General features: G+C 49.9%; 2 protein-coding genes across 2 annotated transcripts; one reads left to right on the top strand and one right to left on the bottom strand.

Annotated features, from left to right (window-relative positions):
- Positions 1 to 1,526: 1,526 nt before the first annotated feature.
- Positions 1,527 to 3,201, bottom strand: N7496_008279 (sugar porter family MFS transporter; the record flags this gene model as incomplete). The annotated part of the gene is made up of 2 exons (XM_056701198.1): positions 1,527 to 2,654; positions 2,734 to 3,201. 2 exons carry the CDS (start codon positions 3,199 to 3,201, stop codon positions 1,527 to 1,529), a joined length of 1,596 nt encoding a protein of 531 aa, XP_056553261.1.
- Positions 3,202 to 4,641: 1,440 nt separating this feature from the next.
- On the top strand, positions 4,642 to 5,754 carry N7496_008278 (uncharacterized protein; the record flags this gene model as incomplete). Its single annotated transcript, XM_056701197.1, has 1 exon — positions 4,642 to 5,754. The coding sequence occupies one exon, from the start codon at positions 4,642 to 4,644 to the stop codon at positions 5,752 to 5,754; it is 1,113 nt and encodes a 370-aa protein (XP_056553260.1).
- Positions 5,755 to 14,042: the final 8,288 nt, after the last annotated feature.

The raw sequence follows: 14,042 nt of genomic DNA, 5'->3' as shown, positions 1-14,042 counted from the left end.
CTAATGGCTTCTGCGATCGCTATGTTCTCTTCTCGGTTCCTGGCTCTTTGCCGTGGTTGATATGAATACTATCGGAGCTTCCTCCGGCACTCGCTCTCGCTCACATCCCTCTTCCTCTTTCGTCGTGCCCAGTACCTCGTTATCCCACAAAGCAGATTTATGTTCAGCGTAAAGAGATTACTGTCCACTAGGTGGAGATTTCTCGGTGCCCAAATTACACTTTTGCAAGGGCCAGGAACGACAGACAACGGTTCTTGGGTCAAGTGGAGCCTGCTGTTGAATCTCGTATTTTTGGGCCACCACGGAGTGTATGTCAGTGTGGAGAGGGCGTATATTTGTAAGTGGTAGGAACTCCCGCCCTGGTAATCTATACTAGACAAGACAAGGCGATCTAGAACCCATTGGATATCAGAAAGCCTAGCCTGTGCGGCCAGATGATTAGAGTCTCTCTTTATTTCGATCAAGTCTTGATGTCATTGCCGAGAAACATTAATGAGCTAACGGAGCTTAATAAATTACCGGCGTCACGATTCAATCAAAAGGCACTTCAACGGATTGGACATGATTCAACAAACCAACCTTTATGGTTTCTGTTTACCAAAAATGTGGTATAAAGAAATGTGCAGTGGAAATCCATGGTTTTGAGGCCCGATAAAAGTACGAGGTTATCTTATCGGGCCGAGTTGCACGAACACCTAGAGATGAGACATCGGCCATCAGGGGACATGATATAAAGTCGTTTCAAAAGGGCCTTGAAAAGAGAGGAAGTTAAGACAAATTTGTTTGAAACGTTCCTCCGATCTCTATATTCAACCTCTCGGACTGACATTGCATGCGAATCGGTCCTGCATACCAGGTACCTGCTCCAATGCCAGCAAGCTTCGAAACTGACCATAAACCAAATTTACTGATATGAGCAACTCTATTGCTAACACATCGCTGGATCGGCTTGCCGGCTTGGACTTATTCATAGTGCCCACAATTTTCCAACTTCTCCTTGCTACTTTATTCTGCATCATCTAGAGTAACCTGGGGTCTCTACTCCCTAAAGCCCCTGCAAACTACATAAAATGACAGGTCAAACTTTTGAAATAACAGATGGAATAAAAGCTCTAGCTAGATATGCTTTAGCTTCCCCTGAAGATATTTTGGGATATCTTGAGTCGCCGTTCCAGATAGCACAGGCACTATCTCTGGACATGGCTTTTCAAAGAATGACTGATGAGATAAATGTCAAGTTTGCTCGGGTTTTCAAACTTATGGACCTCCACTGTACTTTGCATGGCCTCTCTCGTCCTGTTCCAAGGCCTCCATATTCATATGTTATCTTCGCTCAGATTCCGATCATGGTTCCGGGAATATTTCTCACGGTAATGAGAGCTAGACGTCCCTAGTGCCTAGAGATTGAACGTAAAGACATCGTTTACGCTTTCCTAACAATCAAAGCAGAGAGTCCATCAAACGATTCATCTATAGATATTTCAACATTCCTAACGACGACATCCTAGGAATGATGGTCTTATAACCTAAACTGTCTCCTGGTTGACCGAGATCATTGCTTGTCGCATAAGGACTTGTTCTTCCTGGCCTTGAACATCGCCAAACACTTCATCCATCTCCTCCAAGGTTTTCCCTTTGGTCTCTGGAACTAAAAGGACTGCCCAAACGGCAGCCAACAAGCACATCACTGTGAAGAAAATATAGGTCTGGTAGCCCTTGTTCGCCATCATAGGCGGAATGGCAATGGCGACAATGAAATTGCACAACCAGTTCACGCACACGGATAATGCGACACCTTTCGATCTAGTCGCAGTGCTGAATACCTCGGACGGGATTGCCCATCCAAGTGGTGAGTATGACACACCATAAACCAGGATGAAACAGAATGCCATCGCCACTGTAGCCCAGCCGGCAGCTGGATGAGCTGGCCAATCTTGGGAATACAACCCCGAGAGAATGGTAATGAGAACATAGCAGATCGTGCTACCAACAGCACCAAAGATGGCAAGCGGCCTACGTCCGACTTTATCAATGATGACAAAGCAGACAAGGACGGCGACCAACTGTAAGATATTGAAAATACCTGACATGATCAGACTCATATGGTCATTCTGGCCTAGGTTTTCGAAGAGAGTTGGCGCATAATAGATGAACGCGTTGATCCCAGAGAACTGCTGGAAGAACATGACACCGCAACCGACAGCTGTGCGATGCCAGTTGCGACGGCGGAACAATTCCAACCATGATTGAACTTCCAGGCGGACGCCCGTGACGCCGGGATGGTTCTTCTCTAGGACGAGTCGTTGGAATTCGACTTCGGTAATGATACCCTTATACTCGGCCTGCACCCTGTCATCGGTGGGCGGGAGCTTGCGCAGCTTGCTGAGGCTGACCAGACATTCATCGCGACGATCGACCAGAGCAAGCCAACGGGGTGAGTATGGGAAGAAGTGGATACCAACACCCAGGATCGTCGCACACACCATCTGCAGAGCAAAGGGTAGACGGAATGAAGCTTCGCTGGTAAGGTACTGGGTGCCATATGTGATCCAGAAGGCAATCACGACACCCGACACAATTGAAATAGACTCTAAAACTAGGAGAGTTCCTCGAAGCTCGGGTGGTGAGATCTCAGAGATGTATAGAGGAGCGGCCTGGCATAAGTATCTATTAGCCAATCTATCACCGGATAGCAAACAGAACGGTACGAGAGGAAGGAGTATGATAACATACCATAGCCAGGGTGCCTACACCGACTCCACCAATTGCTCTACCAGCAACCAATGCGCCATAGCTCTGGGCAGAGGTCTGGATGATGGCACCAACGTCAAATATTACAACCACCACGGTCAAAGCCCATTTTCTCGAGATCTTATCACACAGATAGGGCATAAAGAAACAACCAATGAAGGCACCGAGTAATAGCATGGATGTCATGAACGAGGTGCCGAATGCCGTTTCAGCCTGTGGGAACGCCTTGTGGAAGTTGTCCATGACATTAATGATTGATATCACACCCTGGTCATACCCAAATGAGAAGCCACCAAGAGAAGCTAAGAATGCCGCTCCAAAGACGTAGCCATTAGAGAAGAGACCACGCATGCCACCAGGGCCGTACGCGACAGAGTCCGCCCATACTTCGTGGTCTGCGGGCGAGACATGTTCATGTTCTGAGGACTCAATGTCCTTTGAAGAGTCCATTATGATGCTGATGAGAGAAAGCCAATGTTTCCGAGCTTAGAAGGCAATCGGAGGTGGTCCGGGGATGAATATCTTGGCCCTATATAGACAAATCCACCCCCATACTCAGAGGTGGTTGACGGCTGTCGGAAATAGGACTCCGAACGCCCTTCCCGAAGGTCTCCATGACTTAATTCCTAGTCTCATTTGGGGCCCCATGGGGCAAAGAAGAAGAGCGGGTCTTGGTTGTCTTGTACCAGTTTAAACTCTATCCAACTTTGCGGGGAAGGATGATTTCCCAATTCGACGTAACAGGCAAGTCACCGCCGTTTATTATACCGTTTCTGGAGCACGGGGTGCGGGTGCTTATATAATTACATATCCGGGGCTTTTCCGTGGATTGTTTCCCCCTCTTTTTGGTTTCTACTTTGGGATCTTCAAATCCACAAAGCCAAACCAAAGAGGCAACCACTCGCCGACCGTCTAGATGCAGAACGACATTCACCAAGTCAGAAGTCGAAATAGAGGCAATCCATGCAAGAACTGTCGATAAGTCTCATTTTACACACTACGAGTAGAATTCGAGCTGAATATTGATATACAGAGCGCCATGTCAAATGCAAGTGCTGCGGTTATGGATTGATCCTTTTAATCATATAGAGCTAATGTTATCGCCCAGGTGAGTACGACGGTACAAGCTGTCGCCAATGCCAGCGACTGCAATTGTCTTGTGTTGGTGGAAGTAAACGACAAAAACCGATTCGCTTCCAGCACGTCTTCCCGTGGGAATCCGGGGAAGATCCTCTAATCACGCCAAAGGGCCAAAGATTCTGTAGGTGGTTCACTCGTTGAGTGCTTCGACAAGTTCCCGAACAAACTCAAATAATGACAAACTGACGAGCGCAATTGTGGACAATAGCAAGATTACATTTTGTTGATGAGACTTTGACGGCTGGAGAGGGCCTCGAACAAGATTCAGAAACCAGATCTCCAGTTGACGATAATGCTGGCTCAACGCATCCACCCAATCTGCATCCCGGAGGGATCGGCTTGGAACACGACAAAGCAGACCATGATGAAAATGTCACCGAGACCCCGTTAGCTCTCTCACCATCAGCAGTAGCCCAAGATACAGAGCCAGGGCCTATACATCCTACCGAATCTCCTTCGTATACCCTACATAAATCCGTGTCTTCACATTTCTCGCCCATAGAGCACTCCTCTCCACGCGAACCCAACCACAGCATTCGTGTTCAAGCAATCCTTCTTCGGTATTACACGGAAGAGATTGCGCATCGTTTCGACCTCTGCGACCCAGAATTCCATTTCACCAATGCGGTCCCTCAACGGGCCCGATCCTGCCGTCCCCTGCTGAACGCAATATTGACAACGTCTGCTCGTCATCTATGCGGGCTTGTACGGTATCGCAACAAAGATGGGACCATAGAATGGCAAGGCCATATGCTCCCCGAGCTGTCGCGGGAGTCTCCGGTCTACTACCATAATGAATGCATCCGTGATCTACTCGACTTGAGCTTGGACCCTGAACAAGTTCATAATGAGAACCTCCTCGCAGCAGCGGTCATTCTTCGTACCGACGAAGAGATGAATGGGCCTCTTAGCTATGGCGACGAGGACTCGGAGGTCTTTCTCCGTATGCTCAACATTTTTATAGACGCTCAAATTCCATCAACCCAAGTGCTCACAGAAGATTCGCCAATGGTCCCTTCTTCTCATCTGAGTTTTCAGCCGGAGTTCCGTTCGCCGGCAATGTCACAACCAACGCCTTCAGATCACCAAGCGGGGCCATTCTCGCCGAGCTACACCTCTCAAGCAGGGGGTGACGCTATTAGTTTACGCCGGGCAGTGTTTGCCGTTGCTCTCAGACAGGAACTCTTTACATCATTCCTGAAACAACGGCCCCTGCACTTTCAACTCTCACACTACGAGAGATTTCGAGACTTATCTCCCGCTCAAGATGCCGTCTGGGCACAACGCGCTGTGGTTTTCTGTGCCGACGTCTTCGAGTACTGCTACGGAAGCAGGGGTGGATCCGAGGTCTATCACTTCCACCACAGCGGTATCGAGCTCTGGAACCGACTACAGCAGTATGAACGGCAATTCAGAATATCTCTACCCCCGTCGTTCGAGCCTATCCACTCTCGTCTCCCGGACCCTAATCGCGGCGAAGTATTCCCGGAAGTTTGGCATCTCAATACATACCATCGCACTGGAATGGCGCATTTAGAGCTTGCACGACTTCTCCTTGCAGTCTTCGATCCTACTCGGCCTCGATTAGGCCCAGGGTCAATGTCTAGTCATCGGGAACTAGGAAGGCGGTTAAGGGAAATCGTGCTCCGCCTGTGTGGGATAGCAATGTGCAACCGAAGGTCGCCCCCGGCATTCATCGAGGCTCTGATGGGAATTTCTACCTGTGGTGAATACTTTGAAGATCCCCGGGAACAAGAAGCACTCCTGGAGGTGCTGAGAATCATACAGGAAGAACAAGCCTATTCAACTCTCAAGGTCAAAAAGGCTTTGGAACGAGCTTGGTCTTCGGCATCTACAACCTGAGTCTATTCGGATAATTGACTTGAATGGCTTGGGATGTGAAAAGAAATGTATCTTCTCTGGGGCTCATCAGATGCGGATCAAACTTATTTACCTGCATTTAATGTAGGACGAGGATCATGGCACGAAGATATCGGGCCATGGCACGAAACCTGGCATGCCACTAGTCCTAACTAGGTATCCTTCCCGCATCACCCAAAATGATACATTCGACAGCTGTATAATACTTGCCAAGCCCTTATGTATGTATTTCCCTATACATAAGCGCTTCTCGTAAATAATCGAATGTCGTCGGCGATCATAGACGCCGATATCATGTGATCATGTGACCCAACCGGGTGGTTGTTTATGTTGACCCTATACATTCCAATTAGCCATAGTAACACATACCCCTTCCTACCTTTCTACCACTACCACCTATTTTCCAAGAGTCCATACAGCCATCCAAATCGCCTGAATTTGCAGAGATTTCAAAGATAATTCAATTTCCTAATTAAGAAGCTAACATACTATCAATCTAGATTACCCTTCCACCTACCCATCGCCCTTCTCAGCGCCCTTCTCATCGCCTTTTCCGCCCTACACGGGCGGTCTCCTTCCTCACAATCTCGAATCCAGAGGGATCTCGCTTAGTGGATCTGGCCAATCGAGTGGATCGGCGGATTGGTTGTTTAGTGGTTGGTTGTTTAGTGGTTGGTTGTTTAGTGGTTGGTTGTTCAGCCTCAACAGTCCTCTTCGCAGCCTCTACCCTAGGGTCCTTTTGAGCATGGTTTGCCCGTCCACGGGGACGCCCGGCGGCCTTCGCGATGGCTGGTTCCTCGATTCGAAGAACAGTTTCTATGTTAAGTGGCTGGTAGTCGTCTTCAATTGAAGCTAGAAGCCACCACTGCCGGTGGAATTGGTCCCTTCTCAGGGCCTGCTTGCCTTCGATTGCTGCCACAATCTCGTGAATACAAGGTAGCCCCAGTGACTGCCGATGGTAGTGAGTGCAGTCTGCCAACTGTAACTCTTTCTTCTGGTAGGCAGTTAACTGCTGGGCAACTCGTTGAAGGGCACATGTGGCAACCCAGCCAAGAACCGACCGAAATAACGGTATAAGGAGGTTATCTGGTAGTTTCTGGCGGTCCTCCCTAATTGCCTGGTTGATGGTAATATGACGAGTACTAACCGCGGTTTGAACCCGGGTCATTACTGTCAGGAGATCTCCAATCGAGTATTTGATATAGGTCTTGAGATAGGCATGGGCCCCTTCTACTCGCGAGGAGGAGGTCTCTCCGAAGTGAAGGGTTTGGTTGGTATAACAGCGAAGAAAGCGTTGCTTTATACTATCCTTCATCTGTCACGGGCTGTTGCCCGATATTGGTCACGTGTATCACGGAACCTTGGCATGTTGACATGGAGAACACGCGGGACGAACCTTTCTTCCCTAAGCTTTTTGTAAACAGCATGTTGGCCTAGTTAGATTGAATTAAGTCTTACTTCAGCCCCTCACATACAAAAAGCTTCCTTCTACACCTAGAAGTACCACTGGTTATTAGAAAGCCCTAGGAAGACGACCTAGGCGCTCATTGGAAACACCCCTGAATCCCCGGCGATTCAGTGACGGCCACACAACGGAACGGAACCCTCGCGTATAAGGCCTTAGTGCTCGAGACGTATTGGAAAGCCCTAGAAGATCTCAATTCCTAGGCACATTGGAACATTGGAACGGAATATAAGCGAATAGCAACCGAAACGGTACCGGTCGCTACCCATAGGACCCTCGACGCGAAGCCGATTGAGAAACGAAGAACGCACGAATAAACCGCTACACACGGCAGAGAATGGCAAGAAATAGCGAATCGTCTAGTCCCCCTAGTTGGGCTCAGACATTAATGCAGCAAATCGCCCAGAGCCACGCCGTATACGAGAGTGCTACCACAGCACAGAACGAACGGAACACCGCGCAAGACGAACGGATCGAAAAACTTGAGGCATTACTCCAGAACATATCAATCCCTAGCAAAACACCGCCGAATCCCTCTCGAATCGAAACCGAGGTCACGCAGGATAGAACAGGGATAGCTATACAACGCCCTCGGCCACGACTACCGGACCCAGCGATGTTTGCAGGGAGCTCTTCGGAGTGGCCATCCTGGCGAACAGTGATGGAAAACAAGCTAGCAGTAGACGGCGAAGCTATCGGGAGCCCACAAGATCAATTCGCGTACGTCTTCTCTCGGCTAGAAAAGCTAGCCCTAAAGAACACCAATTCGTTCGTGAAAACACAGCGAAACGACCGCGAACCACGACAGCTTCTTGACTACCTCGAAAACATCTATGGCGACCCGAACATCAAAGCAAGAGCAGCAAGACGGCTTCACCTAATACGACAACGCGAAGACCAGTCCTTCGCGAGGTTCCTACCTCAGTTAGAAAGGGAATTCGCTGACGCAGGCGCTTTTGAATGGCCTGACGAGCCTAAGCGGCAAGTTTTGCTAGCTTCGCTTAACCGAAAAATGACCGAAACGCTACGGTATCGCGGCGTCCCTAGCACCTTTTCGGAGTTAATCACACGACTCCACGAGATTAGTGCAGACAACGACACCCTGGATATTAATCGTACTCGGAATACACGCTCTAAGAGAACGACTGACGAGATGGACTGGACCCCTACTGTCTCTGTAAACCGTACCGAACCGCGTACGAAACCCCAACGATTCGAGAAGGAACACCCTAAGCAAGCGAAATGGGTCAGCCAGGACGAACTGGATAAGCGACGGGCCGAAGGGAAATGCTTACGATGCGGGAGATCCGGACACCTTATCGCGAGGTGCGCACTCCTACCGGCGCAACCGCCGAATAGTACACGTACCGCTACCAGTTCGAGCAAGAAAAGACGTGAGCGTACGGTCAATGTGAAGAAGGCAAGGCCTACAAGTGATAGCGAGTCAGTCACGACGGCTTCCGACAACGAAGATGTGACTACTGAGGACGATTCGGGAAAAGAATAGCTCCTGTTCTAAGCCGCGAGCAGGAGCGGAAGGGGGTCGAGAAGCTACTTAAACGTGAGACATTACCGTTTATAGTCGATGCTAGAGTGAATGGAATCCAATTTACACAAGCTCTCGTCGATAGCGGCTGCCGCTGCTATGCAACGGTAAACGAGTCTTTAGTCCAGTCGCTCGACCTTCCGCGCATTAAGATACAGCCACGAGTCCTTGACGGAGTGGTACCGAACCAGTGCCGAATCACCCACATTACCCATTTCGACCTCGATGTCCACGGCCAGCAACAAGGCCGCGTATTTGCCTATATTATCGGACCACAAAGCGATAGTATGATACTTGGGGACCCATGGCTACACGACGTGAACGGACGATATTCGGCAAGGAAAGGATACCTAGACATCTTCACAAGGTCTGGGGAGCGGACAAGATGTTGGAACCGCGCGGATCGCACTATCGGGCCTGATGGAGTAAAGAGACTACGCGTCGTGCAGGTTAAGGCATCATCTATACAGCAACTCGTACGTAGCGTACCGGATGCGGATCGTTTGCGAATCGGCAGGGTTTCGCTAGACGATATTGAGAGAGCATTACGACCCAAGAAGCACATCGACCCAAAGGATAAGCTACCGAAACACTACTGGCGATGGCTAGCCGCCTTCAGCCAACAGTTAGCCGACCAGCTACCTCCGCACCGGCCAGGAATCGATCATAAGATCCCTCTGAAACGCGACCGAAACGGTTTCGAAGAGCCACCACCATATGGTCCTCTCTACGGCATGAACAAAGAGGAACTTCTTTACCTACGGAAAACGTTGACAGACCTACTCGGGAAGAACTTTATACGGGTGAGCCAATCACCTGCAGCAGCACCAATCTTGTTAGTTAGAAAGCCAGGTGGTGGCGTACGATTTTGCGTTGACTACCGAGGGTTAAACGAACAAACGGTGAAGGATCGCTACCCTCTACCGTTGATTCGCGAGACGCTGCGGAATATGGGGCACGCCCGCTGGTTCACGAAACTCGATATCATCGCAGCTTTCCATAAGATCCGCATTCACCCCGGAGAAGAATGGAAGACAGCATTCCGGACGCGATATGGGCTCTACGAGTGGAACGTTACCCCGTTCGGATTAACAGGCGCGCCGGCGACGTTCCAGAGGTACATTAACCAGACTCTGCGAGAGTACTTAGATGATTTCGTGTCGGCATACGTTGACGATATAATCATCTACACCAACGGAACGCTAGCGGATCACCGCCGAAAGGTTGGCGATGTGCTACAGAAACTAATGGACGCGGGTCTACAATGCGATATTGCGAAATCGGAGTTCGAGCAGGGCTCAGTGAAGTATCTTGGCTTTATCGTCGAAGCTGGAAAGGGGATCCGCGTTGACCCAAAGAAGGTAGAGGCTATCAGAGCATGGGAGAGGCCGAAGTCTATACGAGACGTGCGAAGCTTCATTGGATTTGCGAACTTCTACCGACCGTTTATACCACGATTCGCCGACCTTTCGGCACCGTTAACACGGCTAATGAAGAAAGACGCTATTTTCAAATGGGACGATGACTGCCAGCAGGCCTTCACGGAACTGAAAGAGCTCTTTATAAACGCACCAATCTTAGCACACTTCGAAGAGGATCGCCAAACAGTCGTGGAAACCGACGCTTCTGGATGGGCAACTGGGGCGGTTCTATCGCAACGTGGCCCCGACGGACAACTACGGCCATGCGCCTACCTATCCCAGAAGCTATCTCCAGCAGAGTCAAACTACGAGATTCATGATAAGGAGCTTCTAGCGATTATACGCGCCTTGCGCGAATGGAGACCTGAGCTGAAAATGGTGCCTAGATTCACCATCGTAACAGACCATAAGAACCTTCGATACTTCGGCAAAGCACAACACCTGAACGAACGGCAAATGCGTTGGGCAGATCTCCTAACAGAGTTCGATTTCGACCTTCGTTATCGCCCTGGCAAGCTTGCAGTAAGGCCGGACGCATTATCACGACGGAGCCAGGATATGCCTAAGAGTATCACTGACGAAAGGCTATCGAATCGCTTCCGAATCCTACTCAAAAGGGTCAAGATCAAAACAGGACGGCTAGACCCTCAACCAGCCGACGACCAACCTAGTGAGGGGATTGACTTTGAAAGAGATATCCCTCTCTTTGAAGAACCAGAACTACAGACGGAATGGAAAAGAGCAAGGGCGTCCGACTCGATCTACCAACGAATCTCCTACGCTTTGCTAAAGGGAGAGCGCCGAATTGCTGCCGAAACGAACATTAAAACAAGCCTATCTGAGTGCCATCTAGACGATCGGGGACTGCTCCATTTCAGACAACGGATCTGGATCCCTGATAACGAAGTCCTACGCACGGGAATTATACAGAAGATCCACGATTCACACGTCACAGCGCACCCAGGACGAGACGCTACCTATTCGATACTATCTCGACGGTTTTTCTGGCCAGGGGCAGCGAAGGACGTACGACGTTTCCTTCGTAACTGTACAATCTGTGGACGGAGCTCAGTATGGCGAGACACAAGACATGGGTTATTAAAACCACTACCAATTCCCCAGCGAATCTGGGCCGAAATATCAGTGGACTTCATTACCGGGCTACCACCCTCAGGATCCACGGGAGCAACAAACTGTATGGTGATAACAGATCGGTTGACAAAGGGCGTGATTCTAGTCGGAATGAGGAATACAACAGCAGAGGATGTAGCAGAGGTGTTCCTCACACACTTCTATATGCATCATGGGGTACCACTAGCGATTGTGAGCGACCGCGGCCCCCAATTCGTGAGTTCTTTCTGGGGAAGGGTATGCGAAAGGCTATCGATTCAACGCCGATTATCCACTGCTTTCCACCCCCAGACCGACGGTGCAACAGAACGTGCCAATCAGGAGATCGAACGAATTCTACGTGTGTTCACGACGTACGCACAGGATAACTGGAAAGATCTACTACCAATAGTCGCAGTGGCAATTAATAATCGTGATGCCGCTTCAACAGGAATCTCGCCATTCTTCTTCACCCACGGCTACCACATTGACCCGATTGGTATCGACGAAGCAGGGCAGCTACAGGACGCCCTGACCCAACCACGAAAGACAGGCGAAACCTTCGTGAATCGCCTACGAGAAGCCACCGATTGGGCCCAGGCCGCTATTGCTTCTGCACAGGCCCTTCAAGAAGAGCAAACGAACCGACGTCGACAGGCTGCGCCTATCTATAAGAAGGATGACTGGGTTTGGCTAAACCTTCGGAATGTACGCACGCAGCGACCGTCAAAGAAGTTAGATTGGCTACATGCTCGATACCGAGTAGTAGACGTTCCGTCACCGTTTACAGTCCGACTCGATGTGCCTACTGGTATACACCCAGTGTTCCACATCGAGTTAGTCCGCCCAGCGGCAACGGACCCGTTCCCATCCCAAGTAGTGGACGATTCGCAGCCACCACCGCTGCTAGTCGACGGGGAGGAGGAATACGACGTTGAGCGAATCCTAGCTATACGACGGAGGAAGATTGGGCGAGGATATCGTGACGAAGCGCTAGTGAAATGGAGAGGATGGGCGGAACAGACGTGGGAAAGACTAGACTCGGTCCAAAACTGCAGCGCGTTGGATGCCTTTGAGGAGCAATACGGCCCCGTTTCGGATGTGATTCGCCAACAAATCGACACCGGAACCCATGTCGTCGTACCCCTAACGAAGTTAAGGCTAGGAGGGGGTATTGTCACGGGCTGTTGCCCGATATTGGTCACGTGTATCACGGAACCTTGGCATGTTGACATGGAGAACACGCGGGACGAACCTTTCTTCCCTAAGCTTTTTGTAAACAGCATGTTGGCCTAGTTAGATTGAATTAAGTCTTACTTCAGCCCCTCACATCATCCATTGGTTGGAGATGTATTGTATAGCTTCAGCAAAAACCTCGTGTTTGAATTCCTCCTGGAAGCTCTCCCAAGCAGTCTTCATCTCAGCTATTGTAGGTGCGAAGATGACTTGGTTAAATAGCTGCTTTGCGCTCTGCCAACGCTCCGTAATTTCATCTCGCGTATCCCCTTCCCTCTCAAGATAGACTAAGATATGCTGAGCGATCTTTGGTCTCAATCTCTTCTTAATATTCTTCTGGATATGCCATATGCAAAGGAGGGCGATTGTAGTAGGAAACACCGTTGCTAGGGTAGCTAAGAGACTCTCTGTATCGTCCGAAAATGTAGTGATAGGAGGCGGGATTGAACGGGAGTGTAGAAGATCTCGAAGGGTTTCTAAAACCTATTGGTATGAACCCTCTCTCTCGTTAGAGACGAAAGCGCATGCCACATAGAAGGTCCCGCTAGTTGCCGATCTTCCCACAACGTTGACCATAGGCATCTTGTAACAATTCGTTTTGTATGTGGCATCAATCCAGAGTACGGAGGGAAATCTGGTAAGAAGCTCAAGGCCAGATTGAGAGGCGCAGAAGATATGCTGAGCCTGGTTCGTACCCCTATCCACCTCCTTATGGAAGACCTCCCAACCTTCTAAACCTGCAAGAAGGGCTGCTGTAGGTGAGCAGCCCTTAAGTAACCGGCCCCTTACACGGCGGCGGAGGTTCTTTAGGTCTCTTGTGTTAAGGCGAATACGGGCTTCGTAAGGGTCCTCGGTATCAACTGGGCCTTCAGCAAAGGCTTCCTCTTGGCGTAGGATATTGATAACCTCCTGGTTCGAATGCCTTAGTAGAAATAGCTTCTCTACCCTCTCCTTAAGCTCCTTTAGCTGGCGGCGGCGGTGTATAGGATGTGTAGATGGCTCTGAGGCTATATGGCCACTGTGAGAGCCCTCCTGCACCGTAAGAAGCCAGCCTCCTGGGGCCCTGCCTAATTTAGCGGCAAAGTGGCAGCCACAGCGGCGAGAGACCGAGATCCGGCTACTATCCTCGGGATTGGTAGGTGTAGGCTGGCCACTACGATCGCAGTGAAGGTCAACTTGCCAGTTGTTCGAATGGGCAGTGGTAATAGCGTATCCCTGGTGGGCGGCGAATTCGTTGAGGATATCTCGGGCTTCTCGGCTGGTTTCGACCTCGATTAACCAGTTGTCACGGGGGGGGTAAGAGGGCCATCTTGGATAGGAGGGTTGAAATCCTAGTGGATGTGATGGATTTGTGCGATTTTAAAGGCTTTTAGGACCTGTGGTAAAGAGAGATTAGTAGGAGAACGCTAGATTAGGGGGACTTACATGTAGAAGTGTAGGAAGGGGTATGTGTTACTATGGCTAATTGGAATGTATAGGGTCAACATAAACA

Source organism: Penicillium cataractarum (genome assembly GCF_028827025.1).
Source record: "Penicillium cataractarum strain IBT 29864 chromosome Unknown utg000007l, whole genome shotgun sequence".
Taxonomy (NCBI): Eukaryota; Fungi; Ascomycota; class Eurotiomycetes; order Eurotiales; family Aspergillaceae; genus Penicillium; species Penicillium cataractarum.
Note: the sequence above shows the minus strand (reverse complement) of the source record. Positions and strands in the feature narration are given on the sequence as shown.